Source organism: Apteryx rowi, unplaced genomic scaffold, assembly GCF_003343035.1.
Source record: "Apteryx rowi isolate R43461 unplaced genomic scaffold, aptRow1 scaffold_149, whole genome shotgun sequence".
Taxonomy (NCBI): domain Eukaryota; kingdom Metazoa; phylum Chordata; class Aves; order Apterygiformes; family Apterygidae; genus Apteryx; species Apteryx rowi.
Genome location: NW_020447741.1, coordinates 475,787 through 491,954, shown reverse-complemented (window position 1 = coordinate 491,954; position 16,168 = coordinate 475,787). Strand labels below are relative to the sequence as shown.

The 16,168-nt window shown below is 42.1% G+C and overlaps 1 protein-coding gene across 3 annotated transcripts in view; it reads right to left on the bottom strand.

Annotated features, from left to right (window-relative positions):
* THOC1 (THO complex 1) overlaps positions 1-351 on the bottom strand; it is a 26,378-nt gene extending 26,027 nt beyond the window's left edge. For all 3 annotated transcript variants that reach the window (XM_026058652.1, XM_026058654.1, XM_026058653.1), the window contains exon 1: positions 244-351. In XM_026058652.1, the coding sequence (XP_025914437.1) occupies positions 244-336 (93 nt within the window). In that variant the 5' untranslated portion in view covers positions 337-351. The remainder of the gene's footprint in view (positions 1-243) is intronic.
* Between the last annotated feature and the right edge of the window lie 15,817 nt (positions 352-16,168).

The following is a 16,168-nucleotide window of genomic DNA, read 5'->3' as shown; positions in this document are numbered from 1 at the left end:
GCGCGCTCCAGAAGGCCGCTGGGGGATAACGGCCGGCCGAGGGGGCCCGGCGGGCACGGCGTGCGCGCTCCAGAAGGCCGCTGCGCGCGCCGAGGCGGAAAGAGAGGGGGAGGGGCGGCGCGCCGAGGCAGAGCGGCTACACCGACGCGAAACGCAGCCCGCCCCCCCCGACTCGGACTCGCTCCGAGAGGCAGAAGGGGGGGCGAGAAGCTCCAGCCGAGCTCGCGCCGCCGCCGGGCTCACCGTGAACCGGAGCCGCGCCTCAGGCAGGCTGAAGAGYGGCGGCGACATCGCCCCAGTCGTCCGACGCTCCTCGGCGCGCGCTGATGACGCCATCGCCCCCCCCTCCCCCGCACGGTCGCGGCGAAGAGCGCGGTGGAGCTCACGCTCCCGCCCACCCGTGGCGGCCGCCGCGGAGGTGGGTGTCTGTGACAGGTCCCCCTCGCCTCGCGCCTGACTTTAGCGCCGTGAGGGGCCTGGCGGGGGACGCGGCGGCCCCGTGGCCGTGGCGGCGGGTTATCAGCCCCTTTCTGAACACATTCATCCGGGGGCGCTAGGAGCAGCGGGGGGGCGGCTGGCGGCCGGAGCGCATCCAGCGGGACCTTTTCTGTCTGGCAGGGTGGGTGTAGCTGTCCCCGAGGTGGAAGGCTGGGAGCAGTGCGTGTGATGAGGCTAGGGCTGAGTAAAGCGCTCTCTGTTATTCTACAACAGGCTTTTAAGTAAACTATAGATACGTGGTCTATGTGACTGGACACTTTTTCAAAAGCATGCAGTCTAAGAATAGTTATTCAAAGAAAGAGAACGTTTCAGGTAGGTGGTTTCTACGGCAGTCTATCCTGTTCCAAAGCGTGTTTGTAATAAGGAGTTGGAAATACAAGCATCAGTTATGCCATTGCCAACCCACGACAGATGTTTAGTAATAAAACATATTACACATTGAACAGAGTAGGACAAAAGAACCTGGGAACCTATTCAATTTGAAGGCCTGCCTACTGATAACCTATATCATTCCAAAGTCAATGCTTTCATCTGGTGAATGAGTCATTTCTGAGCAATCTCTATCTCCTGGTCAAAATAACTCTTATTCTGATGAATGTACATAAATTTTATGTTTATTCATTCTTCACTCTGAAGTGAAAAACGATTTAGGAACTTTCCCCAAACACAAACTCTCTTTTGTTGCTTCATTTGAGTAATTATGATCTCAAATGAAGCTGAAAAGATTATGGCATAAATTATGATCGTTATTAAGCATGCAAAATTAATATAACCAGTAACAGTTTGTTGCATTATCCCAAAAGGTCTGCCACTTTATGCTGAGGGAACCTCCAGTTCTAATTTGTTGGGAGGGGAGCCAGAAATCATGGGGCCTTTGCCCCCCTCGAGGGAGCAGTCTCTCCATGCACGCTGTGTCCTTTCTCAACACTCTTTCTCTAACCATCCGCTACTGGTCATTGCTGCTGGACCACAGTTCCACAAGCAGCAGATCCGTTGGTTTCTGACCACTGAAGGGAGAAGCCTGGCTCCCTGCTGTTTTACTCCACTGGAGATGATTCATAAGGACACTAAACTCTGACCCTATGGGAATTGTTCTGAGGCCCCATTCAGGTCCTCCAATATTATCCCTGTCTGAAGAGTTTACTGTAGCTCTAACTAAAAATATGTAGTGTCCGTAAGAAAATATAGAACCTCTTGAAAAGTGCAGTATTGCCAGAAATATTTCCATATTGCTTTTTTTTTTAATTAAAAAAATCAACACAATTTTATGATGGATTTAAATTTGAAAAACTGCTATCATTCCATTTTTGGCTTTTATTTTTTAAAATCTCTCCCATCTTTCTTACCCTTCCGTTCCCTTCTTTCTTTCCTCACAAAACCTCAATAATTTTAAATAACTGAAAGGAAAGGAAAGGGTTGTTTCATCCCCCCCCCCCATTCCCTCAGAATATATAATAGAGTGAAAGTTTGCCAGTAACGAAAGTTTTTCGTATTGAAAATAGATTTAAAAACCCTTGTGGTTCTGCTTTACAGTTAGAAATACAGGGAGCAATTCAGCTTGGTAAACAAAGGTGCCCAGTGCCATTATAGACATCCCAGGGTGCTAGAGACACCTACACAGGGCTGGCAGGTACCAGCCAGGAGCCAGGAGACCTGCGTCCTTCAGAAGCAGCAGTTGGAGGCCAGATGGGAGCCCCTTCCAAATCTAAAATGGCACTGGAGACCTGAATTGCATTCACAGAAAAAAAACAGTGGTGTTCTCATTACCCTGCACATTAAGCTTGTCCTTTGTACTGAAGAAGAGATACTGGTTTAGAGTTATCTCTAAGGCATGAGCCATCTCAGCAGCAGGTAGGCACCTAAAATAAGCCAGAGGAGTAATACCTTACAAATACCTGTTTCTCTGCATTCATCAGAATACAAGCCCAGGTCACTTGCCCAAATTTAAATACCTAAGGTTAGGTGAGATGAATCCTACCCTGGCATGGTTTTTCCTTTTTAGATGATACCAGAGTATAGAGACATTACAGGGTCAGCACTATACAAAACACCTAGAAAAGATGCATAGGTAATTGTCTTGCTGAATAACACAGAAGATGCTTTCATTTTTCCTGCATCCCTTCCCCCTTTTGCTGTCAAGAGAGGCTGAGACTGTCCTGATTGAAATATAAGTAAGCTCATCCTGTAGGTTTTGTTAGCTAAATCTCCTGGTAAGCAGAGTGGTTATCTGTCTTTTTCGGATTGCTATTACGGTCTCCTGGGAAGGCTAGAGGAGAACTTTCTTATTTCCACCCTCAACAGTGTATGAACAACTTGCAAAGGGCAGAGTTCCACAACAAATGTATTTCCCCACGCACAACTCCTACCACTCTGAAAACAGGAACATGTTAGCTGAACAATACTGAAGAAGCTCCCAGTGGAGTCAGAACATTGTTTTCAGCTGAGTTACAAATGGTCATTTTTTGAGCAAGAACATTCTTTTCAGCTGAGCTGCAAATAGTAATTTTTTTCTCAGGGAAGAGAAATATTGGCTATTTATATGCTCTTTTAAGTTTCTGAGTTGGTCTGCACTGCAGATACCTAACCAGCCAATTGGTTTTGTCTCCTTTTAACTCTCCTTCTTTAGTAGTCATTTATTTTTTGTTAAATCACTAGGAGACCTTGATGAATTCAGCTCAGAACTGAAGCACTCCATATATGGGATCACTTGTTTTGCCCTTTTGCAATACCAGAACTTCAAGCTTTCAATCAGATGTGCTGTCTGAGGTATGACATGTGCAAGCAGCCCTTCTGCCGATGTCTGACTCTTCACTTCAGCATTTCCACACTTGTCTTCTCCTGTTGTCTCTGAATCCCTGAAGGGACCACATCGTCTGGGAACGTCTCGGAGTTACTGCTTGCAGTGTTCCGATATATGCTTTGATTTCTAGTAGCCGCTGTGAGCAAAAGTCCGCTCTGGAACCACAGTCCTTTCTTATGTGGAGCTTTGGGTGTTAAAGGCCCTGGCTTTTCGCCGCCAGGCACCAGCAGGCTGTAACTAGCCCTTGCTGCCTTGCCAAGCGAAGGGATTGTTCATAGCTGCAGGTTAAGGCAGCTGGGTCAGCAGGTTGGCTCACCCAGGCCTGCGCTGTGCCTGTGCCAGCTCAGCTGTTCGTGTCTGCACTGCTGCTTTCCAGAGGCAGAGCAGCCTGGGCCAGGACTGTGGGGGGTAATGGGGTGGTTTTAGGGGGGAAAAGTGGAGGAGGAGAAAACTTTTCAATCAGCAAAGTTGCTTGCGAGGGGAGGGGAATTGTGAGGAGCACTAGAAAATGGTATGCTCCTGCTATGTTTTCCTTTTTTCTTTTTTTTTTTTGTGTATGGTGAAGGATTGTCATTGCTTTAGCCTGCATCTTAATTCAGTGAGCCTAAAGAAAGCCAAGCACATTGCCCCAGTGTGGTTTCCCAGTTCTCCTGGGCATGCTATTTTATATCTGGTTGAAAGGCTCAGATTCTGCCAAACTCGTGTTTCATAAGTGAGAAAAATAAAATACCCAATATCTTTTTCTTTTTGGAAGAGGCAAAAAATTATTAAAATTAAATGTATTATTATTATTTAAATTAAATATTAGAATAATCTCTCAAAGTACAGATGGAATTACATTTTTCCACTTGAGTGGTGTGATTGCAGTTAGTTATTCTACCAGTGGAGGGAAGTGTTTACACAGAAAACCAAGGTTCAAAGTCACAGCTGCTCAGTTTGGTGGTTGCAGTTTCGCTTGCGGTTCGACTTCTGGCACTGATGTTGCTCTGCTAATGGAAAGCGGGTGGCACTCTGCCAGGGGAAAGTTTGTCACTTCATCTGTAAATGAAAACATTGTTTGGCACTGTCTAAAAAGTGCAGAATATGTCAGAACCATACCAGTTCATTTCAAATCATGAGAAAGGCGGCTTCATAACATTGAAAATAGGCTTCACATGATTTATCATTTTGAATGAGTCAGTCACCATATACTATGAGACATACTGAATATTATCCATTTAGGCTTAGAAAAAAGTTTGCTTGGCTTTTACAAGGCTTTTTCATTATTCCTCATCTCTTATTTTGATAAACTAAAGCATACTATAAGCTGAATAAAGGGCTGTTCTGAGTAAATCATTTGAGATTATTCTATCCCCCCCCCCGCTGTATGAATGAAAAGCAGAGAAGAGCTCTCTGAATAGCAAAAAAAAAAAAAACGTTAAAACTCTTACAAAGATAGTAAAAAGCCAGTCATGAGTGTCCTAAGGAGATATTGCCAAAGCAAATGGAGTCTTTTTTAAAATACAAATATTCCTTAAGCCAAGACTGATGTTGCAATTGAACAGAGAGAAGGACTGCCAGCCTCCTGTCTAGTGTAAGTATTAGTGTGTACAGCATAAAAGGAGATACTTTTTTTCCAGAGTAGGAGCTGATAAGCAGGAAGAAAAATGTTACTGTTGTGATTTTTAGTAGTATTTTATATCCACTTTTCACTTGATACAAGTCTTAAATTTTTCCTGTGCTTGGAACTCTCTATCACTTTCCCACAGATCTGATGCGGAGGGGGATCAACAGTGTATTAGTGCTCATGCTGGGACATCGACAAATGAGCCTAACAAGCCGGCTGCAGGGACTGAAGATATTAGCGCCCCAGCACTCATTCTGCGCCTCTGAGAGAGGTTGCTGTTCCCACAGCAAAGTCAGCAGCGTGACAGTTCTGCTTGCCGCTTGGCTGTCTCAGTGCAAGGTCTTGACAACTTGCTTTAAAGCCATCTTCACCAACCCTGTAAGCAAAGATGCCAAATTATCGACAAGCAGTCAAAAATTGCTCTCTGTTTCAGGGATCAGAAGTTCAGTCAGAGGAGTAGTGCTGTACATCTGTAAGGCAGTAACAAGTTAAAGCATCACAACTGTTTGCGATGTGAAGAGGAGTCAGTGTCCTAAATTAGATAGCAATATGTAAACTAACACTTTTCAAAAATACATCATTGATTAAGGCTGTGCTAGCTGGGAAGCTAAGGGGGGAGCAAATATGTTAATACCACTTTCTTAAACCTAATCTAGACAAAATTTGTTTTTAGCCCAGAATTAAGACCTCTTAAAAACTTTCACCAGTTGAAAGTTCAGATGAATGAAAGCAATTAATAAAAGCAGTATCTCAGAACATCTCTGTGCTCAGAGGGCAATTGAGAGAACAGGGATTGTATCACCTTGTGTAAATAGGCTGTGCAGTTTGAATTAGAAAAGACTTCACTTAGACCAGATGCTGTCTTTCTGGATAAAATCCCTTTCCAAGACCAAGCTGAATTTCCATTATAGCTTCTGCTGTCATTCCTATGGAGTGGTATATTTGGAGCCTCCAGACCCTCCCCTCTCTGAAGGCACGAGTGCCTGGAGCTTCGGTCCCCTCCTTTGCTACCCTCCCTTGCACTCAAAGAGCTCTTCAATGTTTTTAGCACTTTTCCTCCCTGGACAATATTCCACAACATTCATCTGCGTAGAAAGGCTGGCATGAAAGGTGGATAAATCACCTTATTAGACTAGTTTAAGTAGCTTACCGGGTATTTTCAAACCAGTCATGGGAAGTTGCACAGGATAGAGCCTTTCATCTTCAAGACAATTAGAAACAGTAATGCACAAGCTACACTACCTTTGGTACATAATTTTCAAGTGGCATCCTGCCAGCCATTTTAGTGTGTTACTGGCTGTGAGATACAATTAATAATGTACATGGACTAATGAGGAAGAAACCAGATTAACACAGAAAATAGCCCTTCAGGAAAATTTTAGTTACAGTTAAAAAAAAAGGTGTATAGCAGGGAACTTTTCTACCTTTTAGTAATACTACCTTTAGTAGTAACACTTTTCCCCAGGGAACTTTTATATTTGTTAAATCTCATGATGCTGTTCTACTGTATTTAATACTTTGTGGTTCTCTTCTCCATTTCCTGAATAAATTGCTCAGGAATGTATCCCATATAATCCCGTTCCATCATGCCAGTTAGAGCAGAAGTGTTTCATCAATATATTTTGATGACATTTTTCAAATAATTTGTCCACTGTACCTAGAAAGGGTCAGGTTTGTCACCAGATTGGTCTAGGTGACCTGAACTTACCTGGAAGTCTGTTCCACACATGAATTTTTTGTTTTACTGAGAATGATTGATTTCCTACTCATGTCTTTCATCTGGGACATGGGACTTATTAGTGCTGCTGTCCTAGAATATACCCCTTTCTTAACAGGATGTAGATGGAAATATGGTCACTAATGGAAATGGGTCCTGGCCCATTAAGGCCCATTAATTGACTTTAATGATCAAGACCAGGGTTTTGTTCTGAGAGTGGAATAAAATGGGAGTCAGTGGAAGGTGAGAGCGTGGAATGATGTTCTTGCAGCGTGCTAAAGGCATTTACAGGCTGATTCTGCCCAAACTAGAGTTCATTTTCTGTGTCCACATTGAACTCAATAAACTACACTATTCTAACCAGAGGTGATGGTCAGATGACTCACTGTAGCTAGATATGTATAATGGCCTAAAAAAAACAGAGCTGAAATTTGCCCTTTTTCATCACTGATTCTCAACGGTGAGCTAGGAAAAAGGAGGGGAATTTATTCATATTGGCCACTTTTTTGGTCTGTGTCTAAAACTCTATTTCTATACATTTTATTGTTGCTATTGCCATAATTATTGACATACACAATTTTTGCACATAAATATTAATATTCTGTGGAAAAAGTAGTCCATGAAATATTTTCAAATAATATTATTTGTTACCTTTAAAAGTCTCCTTTGTATTTGGCTAATTTATCATCATTATCTAGGTGTCTAACTTTTTCAGTTGGCAAAAGCAGTTACCCTATATGGTTTGTTTTATCCCAATGCAGAGAGTATGTGTCATTTTTGTTGCCAAAATAATTTACTGAACTTTATATCTCCATGCCACTAATACTGCAGAAATCTGGCTTTTTTCAAAAGCAGGGTGTCACACGTGGCTGCTATTCACAACAATCATGCTATCAACAGCTCCTTCCCTCAGTCGGTAATATTTTCTGGATTGTAACCTAATAAAACTACTGTGAGTTCAGCAGAGACCTTGGATTAGCTTGACATTTTTACCTAGAATTTCCTTACAAAATACCTCACATTTTGGGCATTCTCTGCTATGGAGAATGCAGCTTTATTTTTATTCACAGTTCCCTTATAATTTCAGCCTGGGTTATTAAAGAATGCAGCCAGGCATTTTCTGGACCACATGCCTATGTTTCTAAACCATGAGTGCCTGGGTTTACTTCTTTTACATCAGTCATTGTTATGATTCCTGAAGCATGACATTGTGCTTGTGCTGCTGAATAAGGATAGCATTTTTGCAGATTCATTTCCTTTTGTTTGCACTGCTGAGGCTCATTCCTTCCTCCTTGTCATCCTCTTTTTGATTGTCAGTATTCAGGTAAAATATAGCTCTGCCCCAAAGAACTCGAAGACTAATTCAAACATAAATACTGCATGTAAAAACAACCAACAGCAGAGGTAGGGCACTAGTGGTGATGTGAAGATTTTCAAATGAGCTTTTCTTTGAGGATGATTTTGCACTGAGAGAGCAAAGCTGCTTGGCACTCCAGGCATGGGGAGAAGATGGAAGATGACAAGAAACTGAGAACCCTGGAAAGACATTGTGGAAGTGAGTGGGAATTAATAAAATGTAAGAAGGAGGCAGAGTCAGAGTCTTGAAACTCTGGAGGATGAGCTTGGCCTCAGTGAGGAACAGGAGAAGAAGCCCTTGGAGGAATCAAAGAGAAACTAATGGCAAATCCACTGTGCTGCAAGTGCTCATTCTTTGGCAGTCAGTTCTGGCTCAATTGCTCTGTGTGGTTTAGCCCAGTTCAAATGACCTCTCACTGTCACATGCATAGATGAGAGAACAAGAAGTGATTACTTCTTGTAGTTCAATCTGTAGAAGTAAAGTCTGAAAAAGCTCTGCTCATGTTGTCTAGCAGGAATTCATCCAAAAATTTTCCCAAACCAAGACAAACTACCTTGGCAAAATCTTTAGATCAGATGAAGTTGGTGCTCTGTAAGCTGTCACTTCTGTCCTATGCTTCGGCACACTTCCAGCACACAGTTTAAGGAGGAGGATTCCTCTAGCTTGGGTGCTGCATCATCACAAAGTACTGATCTCATATGTTGGTTTTCCCCAAGGAAGAACAAAGAAAAGAAAGAATGGAAAAAAACTTGATGTTAAAAATTATAGAGAAATATCATTAAGTGTATTAAAATAGGTAAAGTCTATAGTTAACAATATTACCAAAATACAAAGAAACACAGTTAGGCCCGGAAAGGGAATTAGCAAACTATGTTTCTCATCATCTGGTTTACTTCACTACTATGTCCCTTTCAACTTTATCTGTTTTTTATATTGTAAAGAAAAGGTGTCCATACCCAAGCTGAATTTTGAAAAGTACCTTGCATTTTGCGGACCTGCTTTTCACCTCAGCCTGCTGCTCTCCAAATGTTCGTCTAGATTGTTTGTGCATGGGGGTTTCTTTTTTCACCCCCTCAGACTGATTGTGGTTGGAAACTGCCAGCTTATGGCAACTGATGACATTCTTTAAGAGTTAGTTGGAGACAAAGTGGAAAATCCAGCCGTGTCCATGTGTAAATTCTAACTAGGGCATGTGTCATTGATAAACTTTGCTATCGGGGCTCTCTGTTGTTCTTTATTTATATCAACTTATAGCCTGAAAGAATGTTGCTTTGGCTGCCTTTCAAAACATGAAAGCTGAGCATATGTGGATTCATTGAAAGGGAAATTAGTCACTCGTTGCTTCAGAGTATCCAGTCACTTTAAAATCCCAGGAACATCAATATACCTTTCCATGAAATAAATGCCCCAGAAAGTTTCCTGTTTTCAGCATTGTCTTAATGCAACTGTCTGTCCAACTACTAAAGCCCAGTTCATCTACTGAAGTATGAAAAAGCATTTAGAAGCATAGCTTGTTCAATCAGAAGAGTGAATAGACTTGAGATCAGTACAGTGCTTGTATTTTGGTCAGTTATCTCAAAGTGCTTGCTGCTAATAGAAGTCTTTTTCCAGGCAGCCGTACATGTCACATGACACTGGAAAAAGTTCACAAAGAGACCCGTTGTCCTTTAACACTGAAAGTAGTAGAAAACCTAAAGCTATCATCTACTCTCTCTCTCTCTCTGTTACACACATRCACACATTATTTTCTTAGCTTCACCAAGATGAACTGTTTCTCTAGATGTAAAGAACCATAACAGGTCCAGGAGATCATTACTGAAATGGTGCAACCCACCATGGTGATGCAGCCCAACTCCTTTCCAAGGGACAGTGTTCCTAATCCTGTGACAAGTGGTGAGCAGGTTGCTGGGGACACTGCTATGGAAAGTCTTCCCCAGTCTCCCAGCAGGGAACCAAAATGAGCACTAATATCCAAAATGGAAAAATGGCTTTGGTTGATAGCAGAAATCTCTTTGGTTTAGAGGCTGCTCTAAAGATCTCCCTAGTCACCAATGGGGAGGAGTGGGAAAAAAGGTTCTTGTCTTCTGGGGTCTCTCCTAGATGAAGAAGAGCCGTTAAGCCAGTCTCTTGAGAATCCTCGTATACTTGGTACTCACTTGTATACCTCTGTTTCTTCAGGTAGGCCCAGAAGCCTCCTACCTGTGGGGGCCTAGATTAGGAGCATAGCCCTCCTAAGCACCTCCTCTAATAAGACAGGGTGATTCAGGTTTTAGGGGGCATGGGTGATGCTGTGGTGATGCTAATATCTGTACAGAGAGCCTACAGCAAGCAGGCTCTTTGCTTAGGCACTTAGTTAAGTATGGTAAGTTAGGTAGGATGGATATGAATGACAGTAGATAAGTTAAAGATCTCCTCTACTCATTTCATGCAGTTGTCCTGATCAGCCACTAGGGTAGACCAGAGTACTGGCAGGATGATTTTCATTCATTGTGCATGTCTACCCTTCCATCAGGCTGCAGCCTAGGAATAACTGCTAAATTGACTTGCTAAGATAATATCAGATCTGCCACTTTTCCAGATGGCTGCTTCCTTTAAATGTTTCTTATGAGACTAGTGAAAAATCTGACCAGTCTACTCACCTTTTCTGAGACTTGGTTATGGTATTGAGATATAGAATTTCTTATGAAAACTAAGAGTAAACTGCATATATTAAGAGATAAATCTAGCACTGTAGTGCTTGAATTGTCATTCTGATTGCTCTTCTTGTTTAGATGATTCCTCAGAATTTCTCACAAGCCCGGATATTTTCTGTGTATTGTCACATTACTCAGAATTTCAGTTTCCTCATGACATCTGGTAATGGCTTTGCTGGTATTTTTCCTCATAATGAGACTTAAATTCTCTAACTATTCTTATATTTCTGCATAGCTACCAACAGCTAATTCTTTTATTGTTGAAGAATTTGACAGTCATGTAATTAAAATGAGAGTGTTTGTATGGCAGCATAATAAAGTCTGAACCATTGAACTGTGGTCTTTGGGATTTTGGGTTTGGGGTCTTTTGAGCTTGTGCTCAGGGCTGTGATTACAACAGATTTGTAAGAGCAATTCAGAAACAAAGTTCACTATGTCACTGTTAATCTAAAGTCTAGTAGGGCTTTTACTTTGCTCAAATATAGGTTGTGGAAGTTGAAAATCCAGATTAAGAGTCTGAAGCTCCCAAACTAGCAAACGCTTAAACACCACCTTAACCATGCAAGTAGCTCCAAATGAAAAATTCATCAACAAGTTCTTGTGCTTTACTAGACCTAGGAGCTGGATTGCAACCAAAGGAGAACAATCACCAGTAGACAGAAGAGTTTGCCTGGCTCCTAGGAGATGTGCAAGTTAAACTCAACAAAATTTGGGGAGAGAAACTGGAAGTAGTTTCACTTACTTTACTTGCCTCTGACTGCAAATTTATATGGCTTTGTACACATTTTCTCCTTGTTTTCAAGTTGTTTTTCTCTTACTTCAGAGCACATTGGAGAAGAGAAAGGGGAACTCATTACACAGAGAAACACAGGAAAAGAGCTGCCAAACACAGAAAGGAAATGCACTGAAAAAAGTGAAAAATATTCTTTCCAATTTTGTTAAGGTAGGATTAGTGATCTGAGGTGCTCTTGTGCGTCACAGAGTCAATGATGCTCAGATGACAGTGTGATTTCTAACTTAATGATAAAATACTCAAATGATTAAAAAAAAAAATCTGACTACAGCTTTCTATCAGTCACATCTTGTCTTGTTATATATAACTTATCTACTTTAATTTCATATGCAAATGACTTCTGGGGTACCCAAGAGAACAGTAATAACTTTTCAGAGTATTCACCTGAAGGTTCAAAGATTATTCAACCTTCTGTTAGACTCTGGATAGACTAAATATAGCTGTAGGGGCCTTTTTTTAAAGTCTACAGCTGGAAGAGGAATTTTCGTTTCGGTCACAGCCAGTGGAGGCACCCTCTTGCTGCAATTCTGGACCTAAGAACATTTAAAAATCCCTTTGTCTCCTTCACACGAGAAGAAGAAAGCTTCTGCCTCCATCAAATTTCACTTGATTATAAATCAGGGAGAGAAGCACTGCAAAGAAAGGCTACCTGAAGCAGAGCAAACAGTATGCACAAACCTTATCCTGGCTGTTTGAGCAGGGAGCACTTGGCACAAGGGAACTCAGGAGGTGCTAGTGAGGAAGTAATCCTCCTTCCTGGCACAGCTGTGATGATGTTCTTCTCAGGTAGTCCATAGCCTTACTGTTCCTGTGCCCCGTCTTTCACATAGCCTGGAAGTGAAGGCTGGTAGACCTAGCCTTAGTTGTACATTATACATGGCAATAATAAAATTTGGTGGTGTTCCCAAGTTTTTTTTTTGGCCACTTTTGCAAAAGAAGGGGTAGGACCTACCTCAAAATGTTCTTCTCCTAAATCCAGCCCCATAACTTGGGTCTGTCTGCTCAGGATGGGCTTATCCTTCATTGCCTTATTTAAGGACAAGCCATAAATGGTTTAGTCAGCTGCTATCTATTTGGTCCTGTACATGAGGCAAAAGGTAGTTTGAGTCAGTTGATTACAAATATCTGGTGAACTAGTGGAATTTTATGGATGTTTATATTTCTAGTCTAGCTTCCAGTCAATTTTCTCAAGGTATTTTGCAGGTGTTCCTGCCTTAATACTCACAAAAATCTTTCTTTGGTTGGCAACTTTCATCAGCATCTGTAGTGAATAGTCAGTGAAACTGGGGTGAAGTCATTTAGACGTTGACCAGTGCAGCTACTGATATGTTTAAAGTTGAGCACGTTTAAGTGATTTACCACATCAGGACTTCAAATCTTTGCCAAATGTGTTCCAGAAAACTGATGGTTAAGAGTAGTATCCTTATCTCCTACACCTCCACCAGGCTCAGGCTTTAATTATTATAGCAAACTACTGTTTAATTTAGTAAAAAAATTTCATAAGCTGGGAAGAAAAATGAAATGCTTTGTTGTCGATTGCCGCACATGGAAAACTTCTTCCTGTGGCAGCATTATGAGATAGGACTCAATCTAGTTCCTTTCACTGAAAGAAAGACCGCAGAGACTGAGTGTGTTTGAAGAGAATCTGTGAACTAGGAGGATGGGCGTCTTCTAGGTAAATTCTCTGATGTTAGACTATAGAATTTTTAAAATAGACAAATTTCTCCTGGTGTCCTGGAAGGCAAAAAGTATTAACCTGTCTCTAGATGCTAGTTGCCTAAACTGCAAAAACATTCAGTAATTCCCTATTAGACATAGTATAGCCTATTTTAAAATCAATATGGTACTTTGTTTCATTAAAGCAACGTGGTATATGTTTTAATACAGGGTTGTTCAGCAGTAGATTGGAAGAAAATAAAAGGTAAACGGCAGTGAACAGGGCTAAAGAAGCAGATATTCATGGCACTCTTTTGTTTCCTGTAGCAGCTGGGGCTGTCTTTTTGACTCTTGCCTGTTCAGGAAGCCCATTCCTCACTGTTAGGTTGGTTCAGTAAGAAACAATGACCTGCAATGACCTACTTGTTGGGTATCAGTCTAGGTGCCTTCCTCCCACATACATCCCTCCAGTTACAAGGATAGCCACATCTCTCAGCTTGCTAGTGAAATTAATGTAATTGTAAATCCCCTCTCTTTTCTCCTTTCCAGTGAAAGACACTGATGTGTCAGTTCGTTATTGGGAAGGTCTGAAGCAGTGTCTTATCTGAGGTGAAGGCAGTGTCCTTCCCCTGTGATGCAGCTCATATGGGGGCCAGGCTGTACAGCTGCACCACATGAACCAAAAGGGAACGAGAAGCTTCTCAGGAGCTCTTCGTATTTCCCAAATAATGGGGGAAGATTGCAGTGCCTCTGTGCTGCAGTTCTTTGCTGGAAGTCCCCTCTTTTAACAGCTCAGCAGAGAAGTTGAGAGAGATGTGGCTTCTTCCCATTTTGCTGACCAGAAGCTCAGTAAGGAAAGACATGATCTTTTTCAAGGGATGCCATAGTGTGTATCCTTCCTTGCTCACCCCACAGCACCCTTTAGGAGTCCTGGAGCACATCCTGCCTCTGCTTTTCTCACACACTTTGCCATTTCACTCACAACCACACTATTGGCACTGCTAAAAACAACTGCTTCTCAAGCAAATTCAAGAGCTGAAGTTAACAGTTGCACTCAACAGCACTGTTCTTCTTCATTAAGTATTTCTTTTCCCTCTCTGGTCGGCATGTCAATGACATGATTTGGCCTGCTATATTAATTTCAGAATTAGAAGCTGGTTTGCAAATCCTTTAGCTGATGTTTTAACTAATATTTACCAGGCTTTTCTAAGTGCACACTATTCATGCTCTAGAATTTAAACTATTTATGCCATTATACTCTCATCCTTATATGAACCAAACTAGACTGGATCAAGGTCTTCCATGGTGCTACTTAGCATTAGTGGGTGCGTTTACCTGTTGCTCTCTTATGCTGTGGGATAGCTGAGATGTTCACAAGAGGGTGGCATATGACACAGCATAAGACCATGCTCTTCTGAACTGGCAGCTGGAGACCAGTCTAGACACCGTAGAGCATTTCAAAGGTCATGAAGCACCCATGAGTAAGCACCTGAATAAATCCCTTTCTCTCTGGTTTTGCTTTCTTAGACAGTAATTTTTTCTGAACAGATGCAATGGGTGTGATTCTGCCCTCCCATCAACATTACACCGTTGTGACTCCTCAGATGTATCACCTCATGCTGAGGAGAAGCACCTGCTGTGTGTTCCTGTCCCATGCCTGCACAGCCCTGATCGCACTGACAATAAATAACAAACATACTCTCTTAAGTTCCATTTCTCATGTATTTTGGTTAATGATCAAAGAATTAACCTGTTCCTCAGCTTTTTTGCAGTGGAAGTTCAGATCCTTCGGCTGATTTCGTTGTCGCCCTTTTCATATGCTCAGAGATTAGGGCTGGACCTTGCAAGCCGCTGCGTGTGCATGGAGAAGGAGCTGCCCCGGCACTGGCTGAGGCTGCTGGGCATGGGAACACGCCTGAATGCAGCGTCAGCCATTCAGGTGAGCTCCCACACGAGGGCTGTGGCTCAGGAGCTATGCACTTTTCAGCTGGCAGTTAAACTGTCAAAATAAGGCATACTTGGGCTTCAAGAAACTTTTTCTTGGCTCTCCACATGGCAGGAGTGTCATCCCTCATGCCTTGCCTGTGGCATGAGGAGCACGCAGCTCAAAGCATGGTCAGAGCGCTGAAGTCAGCTCCAGATGGCTCTTGTGTGGCCTCTTATATGGTGAACACTCATTTATACTCTCTCTGTACTTGAAAAGAGAGCAATATTCTGGGCTTTTTCATCTGGTTTCACAGCCATATGTTCGTTCAGTGTGTTTTATCCTGGCTAGTGTGATGACAAAGGAAATAGTGCAGTAGTCCCTGTGACTGAGGGAAAAGAGCAGATGAAAACACACATCAGTCTCCTTACCCAGAGTGCCAACTACCACATAGTTATGGAAAATGTAGTGTGCATGATTTTGCTGCATGTGATGGGAAATGAAAAAATMTATCACTATGTCATTTTAAAAAGTGTACCTACAGAGTTGAAGCAACCATGAGCGATGCTGTGCAGATGGTTTTCTCCTGCCAGGGAGAAGTGTATGGGGCCAGAGTCTTTTCATCTGTCATATATATAACCTAAGATTTACAATTGGAATCAGACTTGAAAATGTAAATGGATTTTCAATTGCAGAGTCTGCTCCATCATAATGGCTTTCATTCAGAGCTTTGTCTGGATAGAAAAACAGCAGTTTTGCCTGGGTTTTTTTCTTGTCTTATTTTATTTTTAGACTGTTCTCATATGTAAAATAACAGGAGATGGATGTAGACAGGGAGACCTCATGGTGATGTCTGCTAAATAAAGTGGTCCCAGTAATACTTGAGTGAGACTATGCTTAAAGTGTTTTCTTCCTTATTTAACAGTGCAAACACACAGAAGGAGAGAGTTGGTTTCAGCCAGTGAAGAGTCCTGGCCAGGACTTTTGACTATCTGCCCACTCCCAAATATGGCAAATCTGGATAAAATGGGATGTAGAGGTCTGAGCTGCCTTTGAAATTTGCTTTGTGTTTGAAATCCCTAACTGGTGACTGTTGTGAGTCCCCAGGTTTTGCCACTTAAAGT